Source organism: Oryctolagus cuniculus, chromosome 7 (genome assembly GCF_051225735.1).
Source record: "Oryctolagus cuniculus isolate XC-2025 breed Fujian yellow rabbit chromosome 7, ASM5122573v1, whole genome shotgun sequence".
Taxonomy (NCBI): Eukaryota; Metazoa; Chordata; class Mammalia; order Lagomorpha; family Leporidae; genus Oryctolagus; species Oryctolagus cuniculus.
Window position 1 is genome coordinate 67,886,852 of NC_142873.1, and position 25,573 is coordinate 67,912,424.

Sequence of the window (25,573 nt, forward strand, 5' to 3'; positions counted from 1 at the left end):
GGTGGGCTGGGCCTGCCGGGAGCCCTGATTCTCCCGCAGAGAGAGCTAGAGAGAGAGGAGAGAGAGGGAGAGGGGGCGGGCTCGGGCCGCCCGAGAGGCGTGTGATTGGGTCGGACCCGCAGCCTGCTTGTCAGTTTCGCCCGGGCCGGGGCCAGGGGGGGCGCGGGGGCAGTGGGCGGAGGAGGGGGCTGCCCGGAGCCTCTCGTCCGGCCCACTGACGGCATGAAGCCTTTAGGGGCACGCAGTGCTCTCGGCTTTTTGGTTGAAGCCCCTCATCTGCCTTCAGTCTGAAGGCAGGGCCGGGCAGAGGACGGATCGGAGGGTCCCCGCCGGCCCGGCCAAGCGAGAGGGAGAGGAGGGGGCGAGAGACAGGAAGGAAGCAAACCATCACATTCAAAAGAAAAAGCCCTTTGACTTTTTTTTCCCCCTCCCCGCCCCCGGCCCTCCCCAATGGCCGTGTAGCAAACATCCCCGGAGATACCTTGGAAGGAGCGCAGCTGGTCCGCTTTCGCGATTCCGTGGGTCGAGTTCACAGCTGTGAGTGCGGGGCTCGGAGATGGAGCCGTGGTCCTCTAGGTGGAAAACGAAACGGTGGCTCTGGGATTTCACCGTCACAACCCTCGCCTTGACTTTCCTCTTCCAAGCTAGAGAGGTCAGAGGAGGTAAGAACGAACGGATTTGGGGAGGTGGGAGGTTGCCGTCGGTCTTTTTCCTTCTGCGCCCCTCCCCCTCTTCACTCTGTCTACCCAACTTCGCCAACGGGGTTGGGGGGCGATGCCTTTAAATAAAATGCAGATTGTAGCTGCCACCAGGTTGGAAGCAGAAACGGAGAGCCAGAGAGAGGGCGAGAGATGGCTGTAGGCGGGACAGCCATGGGAGAGGAGGTAGGTAGCAGAAAAAAGATCTGTCAGGCGCAGCGCCGACTGAAAATGCCTTGCACCACGACCCAGCCTCTTTAACAAGAGGGAAGATATTACCTTGAGCACGAGGGCAGTCGTTCAGAGCTTTTGTTTCAGAAATAGTGCGGAGCCTGCCCTTTGAGCAAATCTGCTTTCCTCAGAGTCTAACTAACGGGAGTATCTTTTTTAGGGGTAAGCTGAGGAGAAAATAGAGAGAAAAGGTATAAAATGAACCTTGATAAAGTTCTTTGTCTTCCACAAAATGAGAAAACAGGCTGTTTTACTTCGAGTGTAAGAGTAACAGGGGGACGGATCTAGAAGATGGAGAGCCGAGTGTGTGTGTGTGGGTGTGGGTGTGGGTGTGTGTGTGCTGGCATTGTGAGGAGAATTTCAGTGGAAAATTTATTTTATTTTATTTTACAGATTATAAGGAACGGGTTCAAGATAGGGAAGACCTTTCCCCCTGAACTTGGGGCCCCTCTGCCCTGTAGGGCCCTCCCACCCCCCACTTCTTCTTGCAGGTTGGACGTGCAGTTCCCTTGGAGAGTGATGAAAGTCGCCCAGCAAATGGGGTGGGGGCGGAGGAATAGGGACTGGGAGGGAAGGGGAGGGGGGCTGGGGTGCGGTGGGAGGGGAGAGGTAAGGAAAAGTTCCTACGTGGCACCACCAAATACTCAGTGGCCAGACCTGCTCGGCGGACGGCAGCCCCGTCAGTACCCAAGCAGGGAGAGCGACTTCACTCCTCCCCTCGGCCGCCGGTCTCCTCCCGCCCCGCCCTTGCCCGAAGCGGCATCTGGCTGCTGCGGTCCGTTAGGTGCTGTGGACTCGGCTGGCAGGCGGACGCCCGGGGAGGTCGCGGAGCCCGGGCAGCTGCCAGCAGAAAGCGAACTTTGCTAGGAGTGCAGAGAGAAAGAAGCCAGGGGATGCGAAGGAGGTCGGTGAGGTCAGGATCAGGGAGGAAAAAAAAAAAAAAAAAAAAAAAAAAGAAACAAAAAACCCACCAATCTCAAATGCGCCGGCTTTAGCCAAAAGCCGAGTCTGGCATGGTCTCGTAAATGGCGGGATGCGGGTTCTCCCTAAATGGAGTTAGCGCTCGCGGAGGCCGAACCCCGCCACCGGGTCTGTGCTCCTTACACAGGCTCTGTGGCTTCGACCTTACGGAGCAGCAGGCGGCGCCGCATGGCTTCTCCCTGTGACTTTTCCTGGTGGATAGGCAGGAGTCTCATTCGGACTGTTTGAAATCTGAAATTTGTTGTGTCAAGTATGTGGACTCATTCATTTCCACGTTTCCAAGGATGAAACGCCGAGAACCTTTGCAGGTGAATCCATCCAAAAGTTTGCTTTGTACCTTTGGTACCTGATCACCAGTTGGATTGGTCGGTTCTGTCAGCCGTTCTGCCCTCTGCTGGTTTTATTTATTATTTGGTATTCAGTCATCTGCTGTAGCATAACGAGGCCTCAAATTCCTTCTTAACTACAGTAATGCTGGGAAAGGATACTTGATGAGTTTTCAGTGTGTCACCTAGACATCGAGCAAACATATTATAATGACAGGTGTGTCTTTAATACAGTAAAGACAGTGAAAGACACATTTGGGTTCAAAGGATATCATTGTATAAATTCACTAAATGGAATCTCTCACTGAAGGTACTTGTTGCTTTTTCACAATGGGCCTTCCTGTAAATCTCTAAGAATATCATAAAATCAGAGTTCTACACGTCTTATGTGTATTTTTCTATTTTCAATTTAGCTACATACCTGAAACTTTTTCAAAGAGATCTCAGTACCACATTGAATAAAATAGAAATAACTTCTCTCTTTTTGTGAAGCCAAGTAATGTGAGAAATACTGAAATACAAAGATCAGATGTAGAGTTTCTGCTTGTCATTTCTGATGGAATGTTGTAAAAGATATGATAGTTTAGATACTCATATTGTAAGATTTTGGTATTTGTTTTTCAAACTGCTTAGTGTCTATTGCTTAGTGGGAGGCCACATGTTTAGGTCAACCTACTACTGTAAGTATTCTTGTTGCCTAATAAGCTTCAAAAAGGAAATAATAACATACTGGTGTTTAAAAAGAAAACACAGGACTCAAAGCCTGAAATGTCCATGTAAGGGAAAAATAAACCCAGTATTCAGTTCTATTACCAGCCTTTAGAACTGTAGTTGAAGTAATGAGTAGGGTTTCATACTAGTTTCTAAATAAAGGTATTTTATTCCAGCATCATATTATGATTCATTGATTTTGCTGAGGTGCAGTGGTCTGATGTGGTGGTTAAAACCAAAGATAATTTTAAAAAGAACCTATTTTTAAATAAATTTAAAGCATCAAAGCCTTCATTTAAATTCTAAAGAAAAAGTACATAGGAAATTTCTTAGAGATGAATGGATTAAAGAAAATTAGTGATTTCATACAGAGTCATTATTTTACTTCAAAAATCTAAATTATAAGTTGGAAATATTTAGCATATTTATTAAAATTTTTAATCTTTGTTTTAGAAAAAAGGCTAGGTGTAATGTAAATATGCGTTTATATTAACTTTAATTTGGTGTTTCACGTATTTGCCTATCATTAATACAAGTATTTTATCTCAGAAATTTGTAAATTTTTTTGTACGTTGTTCCATTACTTATTCTAGGTAGCACCTGGGAACACTTGGAATTGGTAGTGACCACACTATGATAGTGTCAAGATGGATTTTTTTTTTAATGAGTTTTAAGAAAGAGTTTGTCTATAATTGAATACTAACAAAATCCAATTCAATCTAATCAATTTTTACTAATTAAAATAGTATTCAACCTTTGGCATGAAGTCAATATGCTGTCTTGCAAAAGATGATCATTTTTAGAAGTAACTTTTAGAGCTTGTCAGCTACTGGTAGTGAGTGTTGCAGAATTGTTGTTTTGAGTGCCCGGGATCAGCAGGTGAAATGGTGTTGCTTGCACAGTATGTGCTAATCCAACCTTGCAAAGATACCTAATGGATCCCTTTGGTCAATCAAAAATCAGTTTAAAATCAGATATGTTTCTGATAACAAATATAGTGAGTGCTGAGATTATTAATATGATCTTCAACATTTTTTTAATCCAAAATGGACCAAATCTGTTAGAGAAAGGATAAAGAGTAAGAAGTAGCTTATGAGAAACACTGTCCTACATGGTTTACACAGATGGCCTCAGTTTTCAGTGGCACATACGTATTTGGTTAATGGATGACACTTTCACCTACTTGTCTGATAGTCTAGACATTAGGTTTATTAATATCTTCAAGTGACAGCTTTCTTCATAAATAATATTTAACCAAGGGACTACTTTATAAATTTACTCTTGAAGAGGTATCTGTAAGTTGCAAAATGAGCAATGTATTTGTGTGAACAATATAATTACTTATAAATTAATTAAATTTTAGGTTTCCCATTTTCCTTAATTTGTGATTAAAAATAGAGGGACTATTATTGTTCATATTTTCCCAAAAATACAGCAAGGCAAACACCTTTTCAGATTTGTGGGTTGAATTTCTATCTGATAAAAATGTGTGACTAGTCAAATTTCTTTTCTAAAAAATTGATTCTTTTCTGAGATAAATTTCACTCTGGCTAATTTATTGAGTTGCTGCCTATTCAGTGATAAAAAGGACTCATATCAGGAGTGGTTGAAAGTCTATGTAATAAAATCCAAACTTTTCAAAGGAAGAAAAGGAGTTTAGGGGAGTCTTCTTAAAGAGAATGTTACAACTAGACATTATAGAAATTCTTCATCAACCATACCAGGCACAGAAAGTTGTTAGCTGTGTAGTCTTATAAAAACATAAAACATCATTATAAATAAGCAAAATTTTCCTGAGTGAGGTGAAAGTTTATAATAGTGACAAAAAAGATATTGAAATAGAATTCTGACACTTGATGAAATGACTGTGTTATTTAAAGGTATATGTGCTGGAATTTAGATTAGTTAGAGGGTGACTAAGTGAAAATGTATGATTTAAAGAAAATGAGATAGTAAATATAGTTATAAAACACATTTTAAAACTACTCAATTTCCTAAGTTTGGAGAAAGGTAATATTTTATCATTTGATCTACTTATACTATTAGTAGATCAAACCATATGATTCCATAAGATTGTAACATCAGGATAGGAAGCACTGTAGTTTCTAAAGTATTTTATCTATACAGTTATTACTGGATTAAAAATATAGCTTTTTTATTCTCTCAAAAGTTATTAATGGCAGACTAGGCCTGATTTTGAATTTTTAAAAAGCTAGGAATATTAGATATTTAATTCAATGAGGAAAATAGTGTCAAATTTTAAACATTTCAGGATAATTTTAGCTGGATGATATTTATAAAATATAATTTTTTATTAATAAGATAGATAATCATTATGGCACACTTGCCATATGTTTTTTGAGTTTTTTCCCAAGAAAGTGGTCAAGTTTAGAAAGTGATAGGAGAGAACTTAGCAGCACAAATTCTAATTAAATATATGAGCTTGAATTTTCAAAGCATCTGGAACTTTATAAAGGGGTAGTTAATGTATAGAAGTAGTCACTGTCAATGGAGTGCCATGAAATTGGCAGTGCTGTCAACCACTTTGACAAATTTTATTACCACATGTAAAATTATGAAGAAGTAAGGGAGGAAGAATTCAATTTTTTATCTCAGCATTGCTTTATAATCTTCAAGAGCTAGTAATTCCACCAAATTAGGAGTCTTCACATCTTTAAGGAAATGTAGTACATATCCTTAGGGTCTTGAAGTCAATACTGAGGAGTATTAATCATGAGTTTTATACTCTTGATCAACAATTCATATAAACAGGACATTTTGTAAACAGTGACCCATCCTAGCATTTTATTTGTTTTTAAAGATAATATTAAAAAGTCAGATGTCCTTAATCTTAAATATGTTTTTGTTTCCTCACCTTTGGAGAAGTAACTAAGGACAGTTTGGTGTAATCATTAAGAATTCAAGGCAGCTGTGAAGTAGGGTTTAGAGCTACTCTGCATTTCTGCTTTTACTCCTCCACTTCCTTCATTTAATACTGGGGTAATGTGACCTGGGTTGGGAGTGGAGAGGAAACCAAACTTTTTTTCTTTGACCTTGGAAGTTTTGTTTCCTAGCAAAGAAAGAGAGGTATACATAGACATTATAAAAAAAAGTCAGTGTTCCCTAGATTCTCTCATGGAAGAGTCAACTTGAAATGCTGTTTGCGTGTGGCTTTCTAATGTCCTCCCTAAATTTTGGGATCTTTTCTTCTAACTTTTTGCGCAGTTTAATTCAAAAATCTAAGTTTTTTTTTCTTCCGTTTTAACTGCCTTCTGTATTAAAATGCATCTAATACATTTCTTTCTCTTTTCAGAACTCGAATATTATTTTATTTTGGTAGAGTTTTTTTTTTTTTTTCCGACTTTCAGTTGTGTCAGAAATCAGTATGTATAAGTCTAGCTCGTAGAGAAGATGAAAGACAATTTTAAAGTGATTTAGCGAGTAGTATCTATTTATCAGTTGCAGTCTTTGGCGTTCTACTGAGTTGGCTAGTGGTTCTTTAGACATTGGCTGATTACCAGACCTACTGTTATCTGGTAAAATAAACTCTTTGCTTGCTGCGCATGGAATTGAGACAGTGCTATTAATTTAGGAGAAAGAACTCAGAGAAAGGAAAGGTTATCATATTTCAGAGTAAGAGACCAGCTTAAATACAACTTGACAATTGAGAACTAAAACAAACCTGTGTAAAAGTGCTTTAGCACAATCAACTTTTGCAATCCCCTCAAACCTTCTCTTTTTTTCTTAAAAAGCATGTCTTTCTTATTTTAACCAAATTTAATTGCTCTTGAATGGCCTTGTACTCTACTGGCAAATGAAGGTCCCTATTCATAGAACTTGAGCTCATAGAGTATCAGTAGAAGCTTCCTTCCTCTGTCTGACTGGTAAACTGACATCCGGGCTTAAAGGAATGAACCTTAGACTGTGTGAAGTAGCTGGCTTTCCTTCCTCACTCAGATTTTCACATACAACTTCCTGAAAGGACAACTCTCAGAAAGAGCAGTAGCAATAATCCTTGACGAGGTAACTAAGAACTCCAGTGCGCTTTCATACTTGGCACTATAACTAAACAGAGAAAAAAGACCCAGAAACATGGAGTTGCTGTCTATCTCTCTCCTTGTACTCGGGAGTGGAGCACAATCTACCACTGGCTGTCTCTCTTTCTGCTGACTGCTGATGAGTCTTCACAGTACTTCACTATCTTAGTAGGATGTAGAGTGCCTTCTAAGATGAGGCCGCTCTGTATGTCCAGGCTCATGAGCAGCCATTTCTCACTCCCTCAGCCCTACCTCCTTTTACCCTGTATTTCAGCCATGGTAAGCCTCTTGACTGTGTTCTTCATTTTGGAACTCCCTGGCCCTGGCCGGAGTCCTTTTGTTACATTTAACAAACACCTGCTAGTACTTTTTATGCTTCCGAATTTATCTCAAATGTCACAGATTCAAGAAACTTTCCCTCATATCTTCAGGCAGATATAATAATGATAGCTAACACTGCATGTATGCTCATTGTGTACCAGATTCTGTTGTAGGCTCATTTTGTATAGAATCCTTTTTCATTTTGACAGTTATTTTTGAGGCAAACTGATATTACAGGACTTGTATGTATTTCATCCAAGAAGGAAATAAAAAAATGAGAAGTTGGTTGTCTTGCTTAAATCATATAGCTAGCAGTGAAAGATTGTTTTGAAAATAATCGTATTCCAGAACATTTCTTTTTGACCACTCAGTTGTGTTTTTGGATGGTCTCATGCTTCTAGACAGCCTCCTTGACTTATGATTATGGTGCTTTGAGGTCTAACAGCAATTGACAAATTGTGGGGCTGTACCACAATAAATAATCTATCAACTGTTCAAATAAGTTGAGTGCTACTAAAGTAGAAATATGAATGGTTTCTTGCAAAGAGTACTGTTATAATTCATGTGGCTCTTGAGTCTATGCTGAAGTTCAGTGGAAAGTTTACCATGTCACTCTTATTATTTTACAATTATAAGCCCAAGGGATAGTGGAGAATAATTTATTTACTGTGCATAATTATAGTTATACTATGAAGTACCATTTTCAATTGAGAAGTATATGCAGTTTCAAGTGATTCCTTAGATTAATAGATGGTAGTTATATAATTGTTTTGGAAGAAAGCTATGTGTTTTTCATATTTATTGTATATTTCAGTTTCCTAAAATAGCTAGGATAGCAGTCTTTATCTGTTTTAGTTAGTGTGTCCAAAGCACTTCCAAACAGCCCATCACAAGTAAACATGTGATAATCCTTTGTTGAATAAAGCAAGTGTGTTGGTTGCAGCTCTTAAGTAACCTAACAATCTAGTTTAATGGTTATGTGTATCATTATTGTCAATGTATATAGAAGAATGTTGAAGTTATTTCTGCTGACATTAGTGTGATTTCCTGAAAATATCAGTTTCTGTTTTGTCCCCAAACCAAGATATGACCTCTATCTTGACCAGTCTCCTTCTCTGTTGACCAGTGCTTCATATTCAGGGTTTAGCTATCATTTCCTCTAGGAATACCTCTCCTCGGTCCTACTACTGATGTAGTTGGTCTTGCATCACATCATAAGCACACTATGCTTACTCAAAATAAAAACGTAACACAGAATGTTTTTGATGCTATGATATAAGCAGGAAACTCATCTTCTTCACATATATGCAAAATTATGACATGCTGTACTATAGTCTGGAGAATAACAGATGGCTAATAAATATTTTTTGAGTGAATGAACTTCTAAATAAGTGATTTCCACTGAAGTCGAGGATGGGGCGATGATCCTTCACCTGGCATCATAATTATTTCTGATATCAACCATTGGAGTCTTTATTGAGTGGATTATGTATGAAATGTAAGCATAAGTGTTTTATAAAGTTCCACTAATTATTATGATACACAGGAAAGGGTTCACAACATTTTGAAAGAGGAAATAAATATATCTGAGAATGTAAATATGCCTAACTTTTATAAAAAGGCACTAAAAGTCAAGAGAAGGTTTAATTAATTTATCAAAATGTGAAAATCATGTGATATATTCCCTATTGCTAAACAGAAATTGTTCTGAATTGTTCAATTTGGAATTGAATTACAATATAAAACTGATTACCAAATAGAAAATATTTTATTTCTCATCTCTAGAGCATATTATAAACTAATTGGCCTTTTGTATTTATGTCTGTGAGTTGCATTTTTGCACATTCAACCAATGGATTGAATATATTGAAAAATAAAATGTTTCTGTACTTCCGTGTACAGACTTGTTTCTTGTCATTAATTTCTAAACAATATATTATCACAATTATTTATAGAGCATTGGTGTTGCATTAGATGTTATAAGTAATCTAGAGATTATCTAGTGTATAGAAGAGAATGTGTGTAGATTATATGCAAATGTCATGTCATTTTATAAAAAGAACTTCTCTGTCATCAGGTTTTAGTATTCTCAGTGGAGAAGGCTGTGCTGGAACCAAACCTTTGTGCATACGGAAAGATGACTGTAAATACCTATGAGTATTGCTCTTCTCAAAATTAAGTAAAAAATAGATTTATTGAAAATATAATTTTAGTTTTATATTTTTTAGCTTTAATAATATTTTGTTTATCTTTTGAGATAGTCATTATTAATGATCTAATACAATAACTTAAATATAAATATTTCCAAGAGTTTCTCAAAAATGATAATCCTAGAGGTTTTTTTCCTTTCAATAAGATAATAAACTGCCATTGAGAGTGAAAAGATTGTTTCATGCATTTGTTTAGAATCATCCACATATAATTTGGTGGTGTTGCCTATTTACTTTCTGAAATTTTCCTTTATCTAAACTGCTTAATGCAGTATTGCATCATGATTTCTCTTTTAAAAACCATGACAAAGTTAATTTTGGAAAAAAGAAACCCACTAAGCAGTGATTTCAGATTTATTAAGAGAAAAGCCACCCAGAAAAAAAGCTTTGCAAGAGTATGTGACCATGGGGAGCTATGCTCATATGGGAGGGTAGGGTGGAGAGGCAAGAGGGTTGGGGGAAAGTGGACTGTATTTTTAAAGCTTTTCAAAAATAGGCCAGGCTATTTGTATATCAGAAATACTGAACTTTTCAAATGTCATACTTTCAACTGACATATGTTCTTTTCTTTACCATACTCATCAAAATTGGGATGTTATTTCTGCTCTCAACTTACAGCTCTTCTGAGATTTAAATTTTAAAAATTAATTTATTCTAGAGGCAGAATGAGAAAGACAGTGAGGATTCCCATCTGCTGATAGCTCCCAAAATGCTTGCAATGGCTGGGGACTGAAGGCAGGAGCTGAGAACTCAGTCCAGGTTTTCCATATGAGTGGCAGGAACCCAGTCACTTGCCCCATCATCGCTGTCTCCCACGGTCTGCATTAGTAGGAAGCTTGAGCCAAGAGCCAAACCTAGGAATTTAACTGAGGCATCAAATGTGGACCATGAATGTTTCAACCAGCATCTTAGTTAAATTAGCAGTTACTAAGCTAAATGCCTGCTCTCATATAAGCTTTTATAATGAGGAAGTTGAAGATTGCAGCTGTTTAATAACCACAAAAACTAACTATGCACATCTACTGTGATAGCTGCTATGGCTATCAAGACAGTATGCCGATCTGTATTCTCATTGATTATGTGTGTTACTGCAAGAGCGACAGTGAAAAGCAGTCATTCGCTTAACAAATATATTTTAAATCCATCACAGGTACTCATGCTGTGTTCTATGGTCGTTCATTTATTAATGTATTTAGCCACATTTTCAACAAGCATATGTTAGAGACTTGTTATATGTTCAGAATAGTTGCTAGGCAAAGTGAGTAATGATCCTGCCTCACAGAGTTTATTATTGACTTGAGGAGACACTAATCAATCAGATAGTCACCAAGTAAATACAGAACGACAACACTGCTAGATGCCTTGAAGGAGAGGCACATTGTTCTAAAGGAATACAGAACAGAAGCTCAGTAAGATCAAAAAGGGTTTCCCTGAGCAATACCAGCTGAGCACTGAAAAACCAAATGAAGTGAGGAAGCAAGGGCATTCCCGGAGGTGACATGAAGGCTGTGTTGAAGGGAGAATAATACACAAGGGACTTGAAGAAAGAACTTGAACAAAGGCAATGTGGTTCATGAAGAAAATTGGGCATAATGTGAAGTAGGGGCAAATAAGAGTGCAAGGCACACAGAATACAACACCATATGGATATATTTTTGCTGCATAGCATGGAATGATGTAACTAATTAGAAAGTGCGTGGAAGCTGCTATATTGCCAGGGCTAGAGCATGCTTTGATACCAGCACCTACTAAGTGGTCCCAGATGATTGTAACCATTGGGTTCTCTGATTAATCAGAGAACTGGGGCCAGGCTACTTTTTATGAAATAGCCAGCCCACAGTAAAGTACCTGAGATTTCCAACAGTAGTTAAGTACATTTAATTTATACTTTATATGTAGCCATGTCTGTCACAGGCTTGCAAAATATATCAATAAATTATCTTCCTTATAAAGGAGTACATGAGACCAGTATCTGCACACAATTATAAAGTCTTCTGTAAGACAGAGAACATTTGTACATCTTATAGGATTCTTGTTACTGCCTGGATGATATCATCTTTAAGAGCATAAGTTGAAAATAAGGATTTTTGTTTTTGAGGATTAACATATTGGATCCTGATGTCTATTTTGATTTTTTGAGAGAACAAAGTGTTTATTGTAAACATTTCACAGAAAAAATTCTTTCAGAGGAAGTTATATCAACTACTTTGAAAATAACCATGGCATTCATTAAGTTAATTATATCCTTGAATAAAGTTGATAGGGCTGTCAACTCCTAAAGTTTTATTTTGAGCCCAGATCTTTGCCTTGAGCTCCAGATTCACATACTTGACTCTCAGTTCAGTCACTTATAATGGCGTTTTAGTCTCATCGAATCTACAATGCCTGATTCTGAATCACAGAGCTCTGTACTGAGATCCATTCCTGTTACAGTCTTCACCTCATGATTTTCCAGCTGAAAAACTTGAAGTCAACTTTGGTTTCTTTTTCCTCAAACCCCATATGTAATCTATCAGCGACCCCTGACTACTTCACTTTTGGAATATCTTCTGGGTCTGACCCAATTCTTTGTTTCTCTGTCCCAGAAAGCAGCAGTTACGTTTGGAGGGTAGCTATTGCTTCCTCTCTGCCCTCTTGTTCCACTCTGCTGCTCTTGTTGTTTGTTCTCAGTGTAAGAGCCCCAATGGTCTGGAAAAATAAGTTGATGCGGCATCTCTGCACTTTCCTCTCAATTTTGCTTTGAACCTAAAACTGCTCTAAAAACAGCCAGCGAAAACAAGTTGGTTCACATCATTCTTGTCTCTTTGATTTTCCAGTGATTTCCCCCTCACTTGGGAGAAAATCTAATGTCTTTGAAGATCCCACAGGACCCATAACATCTGTATTCAGAATACCCTCACCCTTCTCATATATTCTTCTTCTTCCATTTATGGGACACATATTTATTGCCCTGCATTTCCCACAACACTCTGGAACAACTTCTGTCTCAAGTTCTTTGTACTTCTTTCTTTTTTTGTAGAATTTCTATTCTACAAAAATATCAGGATCGATGAGGCTTCTATACCTTTCCATACTATGCAAAATATAATTTTCTAATTTAAACTTGCCTTGTCCTTGTTACCTGATATCCTTGCCTCTGCAGCCTCCCTATAGACTTTTGCTTTATTGTTCTTTTTCTCAGTAATTGAATATTTGTCATGTATAAAAATAAAGCATTTACAAATAGTGATTTATATTTATTTTTGATATAGTAGAAATAGCCTTTACTGGTTGCAGGGGGAAGTGAAAAAGAAAAGAAGAAATTCAGGGGTGGTGTTCATGGACTGGGTCACTGGAATCCAAAAACTACTTTGCTTTAATGCTTAATATAAAATTTAGAATAGAATAAGTGTGGATTATAAATGTTGCCTTAAATTATTTAGGTTCTCAGGTCTTAGCAGCATTTAGGCCATATGTATTCAATAATTCCTGTACTTTTTCATTTCATTTCATTTTACATATTTACACATAGTTGACATGATATCAAAATGCTGTATCCTAAAGCATTTTTTTTATATTTGATGAACGCCATGGGTAGTAATCCATCTGTTATAAAAGATGATAGCTGTGTAGAAATGGTAATGGAACTTATCCCTTATTCTATTGATGTAAGAGAGCAATGATGGTAACCCAAAAGTGAATGGAACATACTCCCAACCAGAGAACTAGAAAGCAATTGCAGATTAGATGTTGTCAAGGAAATGTACAAAAATGCTGATAGTCAAAATAAATTTATTTATTGTTCCCAATCAAGGCTAAATTCAGGATCCTGAATTTTTTGCATTTCTGTCAATCTCCAGATAGCTAGAATTACAATAATGAGCTGTCAACGATAGAATGTGAATATGATTGATATTGATTGGACTCATTTTTCCCATTCGTCTCATTTCAGAATATTTCACTATGTTTTTTTTTCTTTAACTATTCCACTTAGATTTTACTATACAATTGATATTCTTAAACTGATATTTTCTGAGAAGTGTTTATATTTGATCATTTTATTTCCATTTCCTAAAAAGATATTAACAATAGGCTTGTTGTATGCTTGGTTTGATGAAAGTTACTATAACATTTCTGAAATTCCAGTTTACTAATAATTGTCTTTGTGTCATTCTCAATTTGATGCTATTCATTGTCAAAAAATCAAATACTCATGTTTTCCTAGGAAGTTCATTGAAATACTGAGCTTTGAAATATATTTGTTTATTTGTTGTGTGTGTGTGTATGTGCACATGTATTGGGAAATAAAGTAAAAAAGCATACTATTATATATTTTAATTGATTGTAGAACCTTTTGAGGAAATTGAACTCTAAATAGTATAATGGAATACTTTGCATATCCAGGAGTGATTAATGCAAACCATGTAAGTGTCTCAAAATTCACTAATGTATTTAAGTAGTCTATTTATTTCTTTTTGTACTTTTACTACAAAGATTAGATTGCAGAATGCAAACAAAAAAGTCCGATTTCAGCTAAAATGGGAAATGTTTGGGGTTTCTGTTGACATTGTGTACATATACCACATTGTTACTGAAAGAAGAACTTCTCCACTTTTTTTGAATATGGGAGAGTTCAGGCTACTATGGTTTTTTTGTGTGTTTTTTAAAAATGTTTATTTATTTATTTGAAAGGCAGCGTTACAGAGAGGCTGAGGCATTGCTCTCGAGATATGTGAGTGATTTTCACTGACACTAATAAAAGTATTGTGAAAGCTTGAAGTTTTCAGGGAATAATTTTAGGTAATATTATGTAGATTCACTGCATATGTATTATATATTAGACACTATCTTCAAAAATTAAACTTATTTTTAAAAGTTTTTATTTATCTATTTGAAAGGCAAGGTTATATAGAAAGAGACAAATAGAGACACACAGAGATATCTTCCATCTGTGTTTCACTCGCTCAATGGCCTCTGTCATCGGGCCTGGGCCAAGTGGAAGCCTAGAGCCAGGGGTTTCTTCTGTATCTCTTTCGTATGGGTGGAGGGGCCTAGGCCCCTGGGCAATCTTCTGCTGCTTTCCCAGGTGCATTAGCAGGGAACTGGATCCCAGGTGGAGCAACTGGGACTTGAACTGGTGCCCATATTGAGATCTACCATTACAGGAGACAGCTTAACCCACTGTACAAAAGTGATGGTCCCTAAAATTCTTCATCACATTTAATTCTAAAAATGAGGCTGAGTTCAAGAAATTGTCTTGGTAAATGACTTAACCAAAGTCACACAGGTAATAAATGCTGACTTGGGTTAGAAGTTGGACAGTCTGAACAGCAGAAATTAATTGTTGTCTATGCACTTGTATTCCAGGCTCACTATTAACAGTTCTGATGATCTGGCAATAAAGCAGAGCGTTAGTAGTAGGTCAATTATAATAAATAGTTACTTCTTGCATATCTTTTCATTTGTTAGTTTCACATCCTACAACCACATAAACAGAGTAGCACTCTTGGTTTTGGATACTCTTCTGGAGCAGCAATGCATTTTATGATTGGGTGGGAGACAGTTTAGAGCTCTCATGTTGTATGTTTACCTGTTTCCATAATGGTATGTTTCATAGAAATGGCCTTGGATGTGAGATACAAAGTGAGGATACCTGAGTAGAAGCTGGCAATATATCTATGTTAGAAAGGCCAGTTTGTGTTTGTGTTCTTGCTATAGATAAATCAAGCAGCAATGACCAAATGTAGAAAGCTCTTCAAGTTGTTGATGTTAGGGGTGACTCACAACAGTTGCCCTTTCTCTTCTTAGATTGGTAGGAAGGATGCCTCAACTCAGAAGCAGAGTGCCTACTTATTCTTTTGTTCATTCTTTCAGTATATCTCTACTAATTATTTGCTGTGCTTCAGCCAGTATGCCTTGGCAATACAACAGTGAACATCAATAGCACTGATGTTCACTGTCAGAGTTTATAGTCTTTCAGGGGAGGCAGATGTTAAATAATAAATTACTTTCTCAGCAAAGAGAAAGACATAGAAAAAGCAAAAGAAAGATATAGAGAGGCAGAGAGTGGGGTCAGTGGAGAGATTAGGTAGTGTATGTAATAGGAAAATCATGGCCATAATTGACAATATGTCCAAGACTATGTAGCCTAAAGCTAGAATGAGATAGTTAAGTAAGCAGAAAAAATAGGGTGCAGAGTTCTCCATGGGGAAAAATAGGGCACTTGGGATCATATGAGAGGGCCACAACATCCTCATGGAAACAGTAAGTAAATGTTTCCCAGAGGAAGTCATACTTAGATTTAGGCCAAATCCTTGACTGAATGTTAGACGCATCTGGGGAACTTTTAAAACATATTGAGGCTAGAATCACACCTCATTATAATTTATTAATATTGGGGTGGGACCTAGCTAATCATGAGAGTTAGGGTTGAAAAATCAGCCAATTGAGGAAGGGTGGGGATAAAAGCCCAGATAAAGGTAGCAAGGCACATTTTAAAAACTGAAAGTTTAACTCCAGCAGTATATTTGGGGTGGGCAAATGAATAGGTGTTATTGTAAATGGCTCTCTTGGAGTTTGTGATAGTGAATTCATGATGGAGATGGCTTTTCTCCAAAGGTCTTCAGCAGCCACGATATTTCCAAGAAGAATTTGTGCCACTGAATTTATTCTGTGTTGATGTCTAATTGGGCAAGCATAACTGCTTTCATCTCCTTGGAGCTTGTACTCTCTTTTATGTGTGTTGCCATACTTGCCATTCCTTTCCCTCTGTTGAACTCCTATTTGTCCTTAAGGAGTCGAGTTTTTAAAAGGGCTAGCTAGTAGATATTCAAGCCTCTGTGGGCTGCACAACTCTGACATTGGTGTGTGAAAGCAGCTACCAAACAAATGTAGGCTATGAGGGGGTCCTAGCCCATAGGTATAGTTTTCCCAGGCACCATTCTAAGGATTGTTCCAAATACCAATGCAGTTCTAACCAAATTTTGAGGTGACTATTTTCATTTTTCTCATTTTTAAATGCATGGAGTAATGCACAGAGCAATTAAATAATGTGTGCAAATTACAAAGGTGCTTAGTGGCAGAGTTGGAAATTCAGAAATCGTCTGGCTCTTTGACACTATGTAATGCTGCTACTCACTCCTGGCCATGGGAGTGCATGCAGTAGCTTTGAAATGAAGTAGAGATGAAACAGTCAAAGTAGTGTGAGGTATAGGATCAGTACCTCATGTGGATGCTGTAGGCACCAGGGGATAAAGGATCAAAGACTTGAGATCAAACTGATTAATGAGTGAGTGGAAGTGTTTAAGAAGTCAAAAGAACACACCAGGAAGGACATGTGTGGACTAAAATATTTTTATTTCAAAACTAGAGAATCCTTTGGGCCTCAGAGGAAGTGTTTTTATGTATTTTCACAAGTGTTTCACATTCAGCCAACATTTTTACAGTCATATTGTCTGTGTATGTGTGTATGTATGTGTACAAACCTGCTGTCCCACAGACAAATGCCATATGTTTTCCCTGATCTGCAGTAACTAATAGAGTACATAAAATATAATGTATTAGAGCGAAATTGACATTTTGAGGTTCAATGATTATTGGCAGCTCTTGTCTCTACTGTTGAGGTGTGTATGTGTCTGTTCAACATTCTTATTCATGTTATTAAAATCTTTCAAATGCTATGATTATGAGGATGAAGATTAGGTGATCCAGTAAATGATAGAATTTCATAATTGTTTATTATCCAGCTTACTTGAAAGAAAAAAATCACTTATGATTTTTATTCTTTTTTAAACTTGGTATACCTTTTTAGACAAAAAAGCTAAATAGAAATCTCATTATATATAGTTATTTTTATTTGTTTGTATTTATTTCTTTGAGAAACAAGGAAAGAGAAAGATAGAGAGATGGGGTTGGGGGCACAAGAGTTAGCTTCCATCTGCTGATTCACTTGTAGATGTCTACAGTCCTGGGGATAGGCTGAGGGCCAAAGCCAGAAGCCAGTAACTCAATCCACGTCTGTCACATGGGTGGTATGTACTTGCCGTTACCACTGACTCCTAAGGGCTGCATTTATAGGAAGCAAGAGTTGGGAGCTGGAGCCATGTGTAGAACCCAGATATCTGAAATGGGACTCAGGTGTCAATTTATCAACATGTTAACCTGTTTTTTAACCTTTAGGCCAAATGCCAACCATTTTGCTGCTTTTTTTTAAAAGATTTATTTATTTATTTGAAAGGCCGATTACAGAGAGGCAGAGAGAGAGGTGAGATAGGTCTTCCATCTGCTGGTTCACTCCCCAAATTGCCGCAACAGCTGGAGCTGTGCCGATCTGAAGTCAGGAGCCAGGAGCTTCTTCTGGGTTCCCCATGTGGGTGCAAGGGCCTAAGGACTGGGCCATCTTCCACTGCTTTCCCAGGCCATAGAGAGAGCTGGATCAGAAGTGGAGCAGCCGGGACTCAAACCAGTGACCATATGGGATGCTGGCAATGCAGGAGGCGGCTTTACCCCCTACGCCACAGCGCTGACCCCTGCTGTTTTTTGAGGAATGAATTATGACTTCACATCATATGTGTCTATAGAGCCTTTATTATTATGTAGGGTTGTGTTTATATCCTGCTAATTTCAAAGTTGTACAAATGTGACAAAGACTGTGCACTTGGAAAAGGTCAATATGTTGAAAGATACTTAGATGAAAAGGAAAGTTGTGGTCCATTCTGGATGTTATTTAACTATTCCCAGTTTTGGCCATGGCCATGGGGCTTCATTCTTTTCTTTTTGGAAGGATATAACCTTCATGTATGTGTTCTTATCTATCTAAGAGTCTTTATTCAGCTCAGTTTTGAGAATGACTTTACTGCAAGAAGACGAAATCAAATAAGCAGAGAAGATGCTGTGGTTTTCAGTTACGTTTTCCAGAGTAATTTATATCCTGGAACATGAATTTGGTTTAATTTAAAATAAATATGAACATCAGGAATCAATTAACTCACTCAATATAATTTTAGACTATTATATATATATATCTTTTAAGTTTTCTTTTGCATAGTTTTTATTTGTGGGTTGTAGCAGTGAGGGTAGCAAAGTAGAATAAAATATAGATTTGACATTTACACAGACTTAGGTGTACACTTAACTTTGCTTTCTAGTTCTCAATTCACTCTTTTGTACAATAGGAACGTATGGTTTGCTAATTCCTCTAAAGAGCATAACCCAGTGACTTGGCACATGGTAGTGTCTTTGCACATGGCAGCTAGTATAATTGTTATTTTCTTACTCCTTTGAAAAGACATATGAAGACAGTAAGAATGTTCAGGAATCCTAGTGACCTAAAAAGTGACCATTACCAACATTATTAGAGAAAAAATGTTTTTTGTTAACATTGTTGTGTTTAAAAATATTCTAAATCTGAACTGAACTCTACCATATTTGATAGAGTTAAGAATCCTTTTGGAATATGTTATTTCCACAAAATTTTTTTCAATAATTTGGAATAACAGGTGATACACTGGATAGTGTTTTGATTTTATTTCAGAAGCTTAGTGAGATAGAGAGGACATTTACTATTAAAGGGAAGTACATTCATTATACTGTACAAGGAAAGCAATACAAAGCAGCATCTGTGTATGCCTGTCAATTTAGAAATCATTTCCTTTAAAAGTTAATGAACTAAGGAAATGATAAGAAGCACATTGGTCACAAGTCCTCATTCAAACATTTATTAATACATTCTATAACAGACTCTTGGTTATTGTAAATAAATTGATTGAAATTAAAATTTTAAAAGAGAAAAATCCTTGGCCGGCGCCGCGGCTCACTAGGCTAATCCTCTGCCTGCGGCGCCGGTACACCGGGTTCTAGTCCCGGTCGGGGCGCCGGATTCTGTCCCGGTTGCCCCTCTTCCAGGCCAGCTCTCTGCTGTGGCCAGGGAGTGCCGTGGAGGATGGCCCAAGTGCTTGGGCCCTGCACCCCATGGGAGACCAGGAAAAGCACCTGGCTCCTGGCTCCTGCCATCGGATCAGCGCGGTGCGCCAGCCGCAGCGCGCCGGCCGCGGCGGCCATTGGAGGGTGAACCAACGGCAAAGGCGGCAAAGGAAGACCTTTCTCTCTGTCTCTCTCTCTCACTGTTCACTCTGCCTGTCAAAAAAAAAAAAAAAATTTAAAAGAGAAAAATCCTGTAGTAGGTCACCCTTTACTTGTGAAATACGGTAAATTGTGGTTTTGGTTTTTCCTGATTATAAAATCAGACTCATTTTCATTCTCATTAAGTAATTTCAGAAACAACATAAAGGAGTGCTTCAAAAAGTTTGGGAAAAAATGGAGTTAAAATACATTTCTTTTGTTGTGAAAATTTTGAAATCCATGTATAGTTTTTTTAATAGTACACATTTTCTAGGAACTTTTGGAAGACTTTCATATTTATGACACAACATATTCTGAAATTCAATGATAATTCTATCAAAATGGATGATTTTCAATCATGTTAGTACACATGTTCATCCAGGAATCTTCTCTTTCTGAAGAAAAAAAGGTGCTGTTTTAACACAAGTAAATGTATATACTGAGTGTTACCTGGTTCTTGAGGTATTCTGATATGGGATGGGAGCATTCCAAGTGGCATTTTAACCGTTACCCACTGTCTACCTCCACAAGTCTGTTTTTCTTTTTTTAACAATATGTACGTCACATGATTCATGTTTGACTTGCTGTAATAGTTCATTTCCCATTGCCATAACAATGGATTAGCTTAGCCTGAATAATATATAAAGAAATAGTTTATTTAGGTTACAGTTTTGCAGGCTGACAGTCAAGATTGGGTGGCTCTATTTGCTTTGTCTCTGCTGAGGACTGTCTTGCTGCATTGCACATGATATGTGATGCAGTCAGAGCATGTTTAAGGAGGATCAATAACATGGTGAGACAAGAAGCCAGGATATGGAGTTGTGCCTGTCTTATGTTTTTGTAACAACTGTCTTAAGAGAATTAACCAGGTTCCCTTGATAAATACATGAATCCTTTCCATGGAAAGTTCCCCAATAACGCAGTCACCTCATATTAGACTCTACCTCCTAAGGATCTGAGTATTGGAAGACATACTCAAACCATTACAAACAATGGCAATTACTTGGTGAGTTAAACAGATATTTAGTTGTGAATCAGGGAATTTGAGGTTCTTAAAAAAAATCAAGTTTGGTCCGGCGCCACAGCTCACTAGGCTAATCCTCCGCCTTGCGGCGCCGGCACACTGGGTTCTAGCCCTGGTTGGGGCACCGAATTCTGTCCCGGTTGCCCCTCTTCCAGTCCGGCTCTCTGCTGTGACCTGGGAGTGCAGTGGAGGATGGCCCAGGTGCTTGGGCCCTGCACCCACATGGGAGACCAAGAGAAGCACCTGGCTCCTGGCTTTGGATCAGCGCGGGTGCATTTGGGTGGTGAACCAACGGAAAAGGAAGACCTTTCTCTCTGTCTCTCTCTCTCTCACTATCCACTCTGCCTGTCCAAAAAAAAAAAAAAAAATCAAGTTTGTCTTTTCTTGTCTGGCTCATTTCGTATACTGTAATGTTTTGAAGGTTTGTCTACATTGTAGCAGGTATCAGGACTTAATTCGTTTTTTGTGGCTGAGTAACATTCCATTTTATAAACCACAGTTTGTCAATTCATTTGTCTGTTGAAAGAAACTTGGATGTTTTCACATTTTGGCTATTGCAAATGATGCTGCTGTGAACATTGATATCCAAATATTTGTTCAAATCCCTGATTTCAGTTATTTTGGATATTTGTGTAAAAGTGGGATTATTGAGTCAGATGGTATTATTTTGTTTAGTGTTCTGGCGAATATTGTGTGATTCTGGTTATATTAACTTCTGGAATGAGAAACTTACACAGACAGGAAATAGGTCAAAGGCTACCAGAGGCTAGAATCAGATTGAGAGTTGAGAGTTATTACAGGATGATTATGAAGTTTCTGTTTGAGATGATGAAAATATTTCAAAAATAAAGTGTAATGATAGTTGTATAACATCTTGAGTGTAATAAATATTGCTGAATTATACACTTAGAATGTTTAAATTGATAAATTTTATCCTAAATATATTTCATAATTTAAAAATATGGTAAATTGTATTACCAAAATCCATTAAATTTTACATATTAAGGAAATGATTCTATGGTATGTGAAATGCATTCAAATAAACTATTTATCTAAACAGGTCACATTTATAAAGGGAAAGCTTAACTTTCCAAACATGTTTTATATTGATCAACTTACAATAGCAGAAGGTAGCTGAAATGAATCAGATTTGGAGAATTTATGCTCTACTAAGAGATAAAGCTTTGTATTAGATACTTTAAGGCTACATAAAATTGAAGGAGACTACAGATATGGGAGACCTAGATTGAGTTACCTGCTCTGGGCATTGTCCTGGCCCAGTGTGGGGCCATTATGAGAATGCTGGGAGTGAACTATTGGATGGCAGCTCTCTTTTTCATTATGTCTATGTCTCTTTCTCTTTGTTTCATAATAAATCTTAAAAATAGTTTTAAAAGTGGGAGAGAAAATATTAATTATTCTTCTTGGGAGTTTTCAATCTAAATCATGACACCGAAAGCAGTGTCCATGAAGTAATTCTGAAAAATTTAGAAGCACATTATATGTAGATACCTGCATATGTGCATAAACATTGTTACATACATACACCTTGCTGCACATACCTATATATACTCACACAGTTATATATGACTTAATGATGGGAATATGCTCAAATGTATCTAGTCAGTTTTGACGCATGAATACCATAAAATGTATTTTATCAACCAAGATGATATATCCTATTACATACCTAAACTATATAACCTATTGATACCAGGCTATAAAACTATACAGTGTATTATTGTATTAAATGCAAGCACTGTAGGCAATTGTAACACAATGGTAAATATTTATATATATAAGCTTACTTAAATATAGAAAAGGTACAGTAAATTATAGTATAAAAGTTGTACAATGGTTTGCTTCTGTAGGGCACTTCCATAAATAGCAGGAATGGAAGTGGCTGTGGGTGAGTCAGTGATTGAATGGATGAATGTGAATATTGGGACATTACACTACCACAGGCTTTATAAACACTATATCCTTAGCCAACACTAAATCTATAAAACTATCTTTTTAAATAATAAAGTAATCATAGTTTATTGCAGATTTGTAACATTTTATTGAATGAAATTTTAATTTTACTATTTTTAATATTTTTATTTGAGTTGTGGGAGAAGAAAGAGAGTGAGTTAGCAAGCACAGGAGAGAGAGAAACAGCACATCTACTTGGTGGTTGAGGTTGGGTCAAGGTTGGTCCTGGGAGCTGGGAACTCAATCCGGGTCTCCTGCCTGAGAGCTGGAACCCAAGTACTTGAATCATCACTTGAATTGTAACTGACTACTGAGGCATAGTCCATCATAGCATAAAAATAAAACGGCCCATCAACCATTTTATTTTTAATAAGTAGCAGGGGTATACTCTAATGATAAAAAAGAGTATAGAATAGTAAACAGATAAACCACTGTTAAAAGAAAAACAGACTAGTTCAAGTTAACAGAGTTTACTCTGGCAAGAAAAAAGTACTGACTGGAATGAATATTTCAGACCAAAGAAGACAATGAACACATAACTCCCTCCTCCTTGACCAGCATGTTACCATGTGTTGAGCTACCATTATAACCAAAAAGACAGCAGGTAGCAAACAGAGATCACCTGATTGGTGCAGTCTGAATTTACTTTATTTGGGCCTAATTTGGCAGCCTTTAGCATGGGATTGGTTGATGGAGCAGTTGCTGTGATGGGTTTAGGCTCAGTGTTAGTTCCAGGAGAGCTCTTAAGGTTACAGTCTGCTTAAACAACTAGCTAGGTTGTAGCTCCCTGTATACAAAGGCCATTTTGTGCTATACTTATTGTTCAAGTGTGGGGGCTTGTTTAAGCCAAATTCATTTTGGTTCAACATCAGCACATAGTGATTTTTATTACCATGAATTATTATGTACTTTACATAATTGTATGTTCTATGCTTGTACATGACTGGCAATGCAGAAGGTTTGTTTACACCACAAACCCATGATTAATGTGTTACACTTTGCCATTTGGTTCATCACTGCATCACTAGGCCATAGGAAATTTTCAGTTTCTTCATAGTCTAATGGGAATCCATGTTGTAATGTGTTGCTCCATTGAACAAAAAGTTCATTATTTGTGAATAGCAAACATGGGAAAGACTTAGAACAAGGCATTAGGGATAGATGTTGTGATGTAACTGGTTAATTCACCACTTGGGACCCTTACATCCCATATCAGAGTTCCTGGTTTAAGCTACTCTGCTTCTGATTCAGCTTCCTTTTACTGTATCTGGCAAGTCAGCAGATGACAGTCCTAGGGTATGGGTTCCTGCCACCCGCATGGGAACCAAGATGGAGTCTAGTCTGTGGCTCTTGGCCTCAGCCTGGCCTAATCCGGGCTATTTTTAGCATTTGGAGTGTGAAGCAGTGGATGGAAGATCTCTCTCTCTCTTTTCTCTATGTCTGTATCTCTCTCTCCCTGTCTGTGTCTGCCTCTCTTTCTGTCTCCTTACCTTCTAAATAAATCAATGAATTGTTTAAAAGCATCATCATATAGTAGTCTTCTGTTTTAAACATCTTTCAAATTCTTTGAGTATATATAATATGGCTTAGATCTTTACATTTTACCATATCTGTGTATGATATTTATTATAAATATGACTCTTAAAAATCATCTTTATTTTGGTTATAAGTAAATAGTAACTTATTAGAAAATAATGGAATATTTATAGATGCTAGCTTTTACCTTAATTTTTAAAAATTTTATCACTTGAAATTATTAAAGAATTTGTTATGATCTAGATACATCTGAATGTTCATAAATTCACATATAGACTATTTTACATTTTACATTTGAAAGACACACACACATATACATACACACCTGTTTTCCTTATCCATCATTTGATCCAGAGTTGAGACATTTTCCATTTGGGAATATTTGGGAATGTTATTATGGTTTATATTGCTGGGTACTGCCCAGCTCCTCCAGACCTCATCCATATGTTAGGGCAGCATGGCAAATGATAAAAAGATTTGAAGAATGAAATGATATGCTATTTCCTCTGTTTAGAATATTCATTTTTATATTAGATTATTTGTTCAATCACTTTTTTGTATTTTTAACTTATTTTTTCAGGTGCTCCAGTTGATGTACTAAAAGCACTAGATTTTCACAATTCTCCGGAAGGAATATCAAAAACAACAGGATTTTGCACGAACAGAAAGGATTCTAAAGGGTCAGATACTGCTTATAGAGTTTCAAAGCTAGCACAACTCAGTGCCCCCACAAAGCAGTTATTTCCAGGTATGTTCTCTTTATTGTTATCACTACTATTACTACTACTATTGTCTCTACTAATGCTACATATATTTTTTGGCTAATTATTGTTATTTATTTTTATCATGATACATAATGTCTAATAGCAAGATGAAATAAAGTTATTTCATATACAAATATAAAGTACTTTGTGATCACTCAAGTGGTGTAAGGAAAATAAATTAGTAATTACCAATCTTAATTCAGTACAATCACACAAATGTATTTGTGCATTTAATAATTCATTATTTTACTTCAACATGGCAATGTGTGAAGGCAACATTTCATATCTTTCCCATTGTTGTGTGTAGAACTTATTCACTGGGGGAAGGGATTGGAAGAAACCTTACCCTTACTGTCTAGGTTAATTTAATAAATATGTGGGTTTATTCATATTTAAGATGTATTTACCTCCAATTAGTTGAAATGTTTCTGTTGAAGGAAACTTTTTTTGGTATATGTTAATTATGCATTGTTTTTGCCAGAAAAGTGAAGTTGGTATATCTCACAGTTATTGGGATTTCTGGGACTAGAGAATTTATGATGTCACCCAGCAAGTTCTTATAATGATACTGAAAATACTTGGTGACTATTTTCTGTCTTTCTGTGAAAACACTACTTAATCTAATATTACTAGTTATGTGGAAATCAAGATAATATGGGGAG

At 37.1% G+C, this 25,573-nt stretch overlaps 1 protein-coding gene across 7 annotated transcripts in view; it reads left to right on the forward strand.

The window, feature by feature from the left end:
- The first annotated feature begins 216 nt into the window (after nt 1–216).
- Nucleotides 217–25,573, forward strand: part of COL11A1 (collagen type XI alpha 1 chain) — a 208,602-nt gene continuing 183,245 nt past the window's right edge. For 6 of the 7 annotated variants that reach the window (XM_089337031.1, XM_089337028.1, XM_017346045.4 and 3 more), the window contains exons 1-2: nt 283–662; nt 24,728–24,895. In XM_089337031.1, coding sequence (XP_089193157.1) covers nt 557–662; nt 24,728–24,895 — 274 coding nt within the window. In that variant the 5' untranslated portion in view covers nt 283–556. Of the gene's footprint in view, nt 663–24,727; nt 24,896–25,573 lie in introns of all 7 variants that reach the window. The other variant, XM_008264806.5, reaches the window with a different exon arrangement.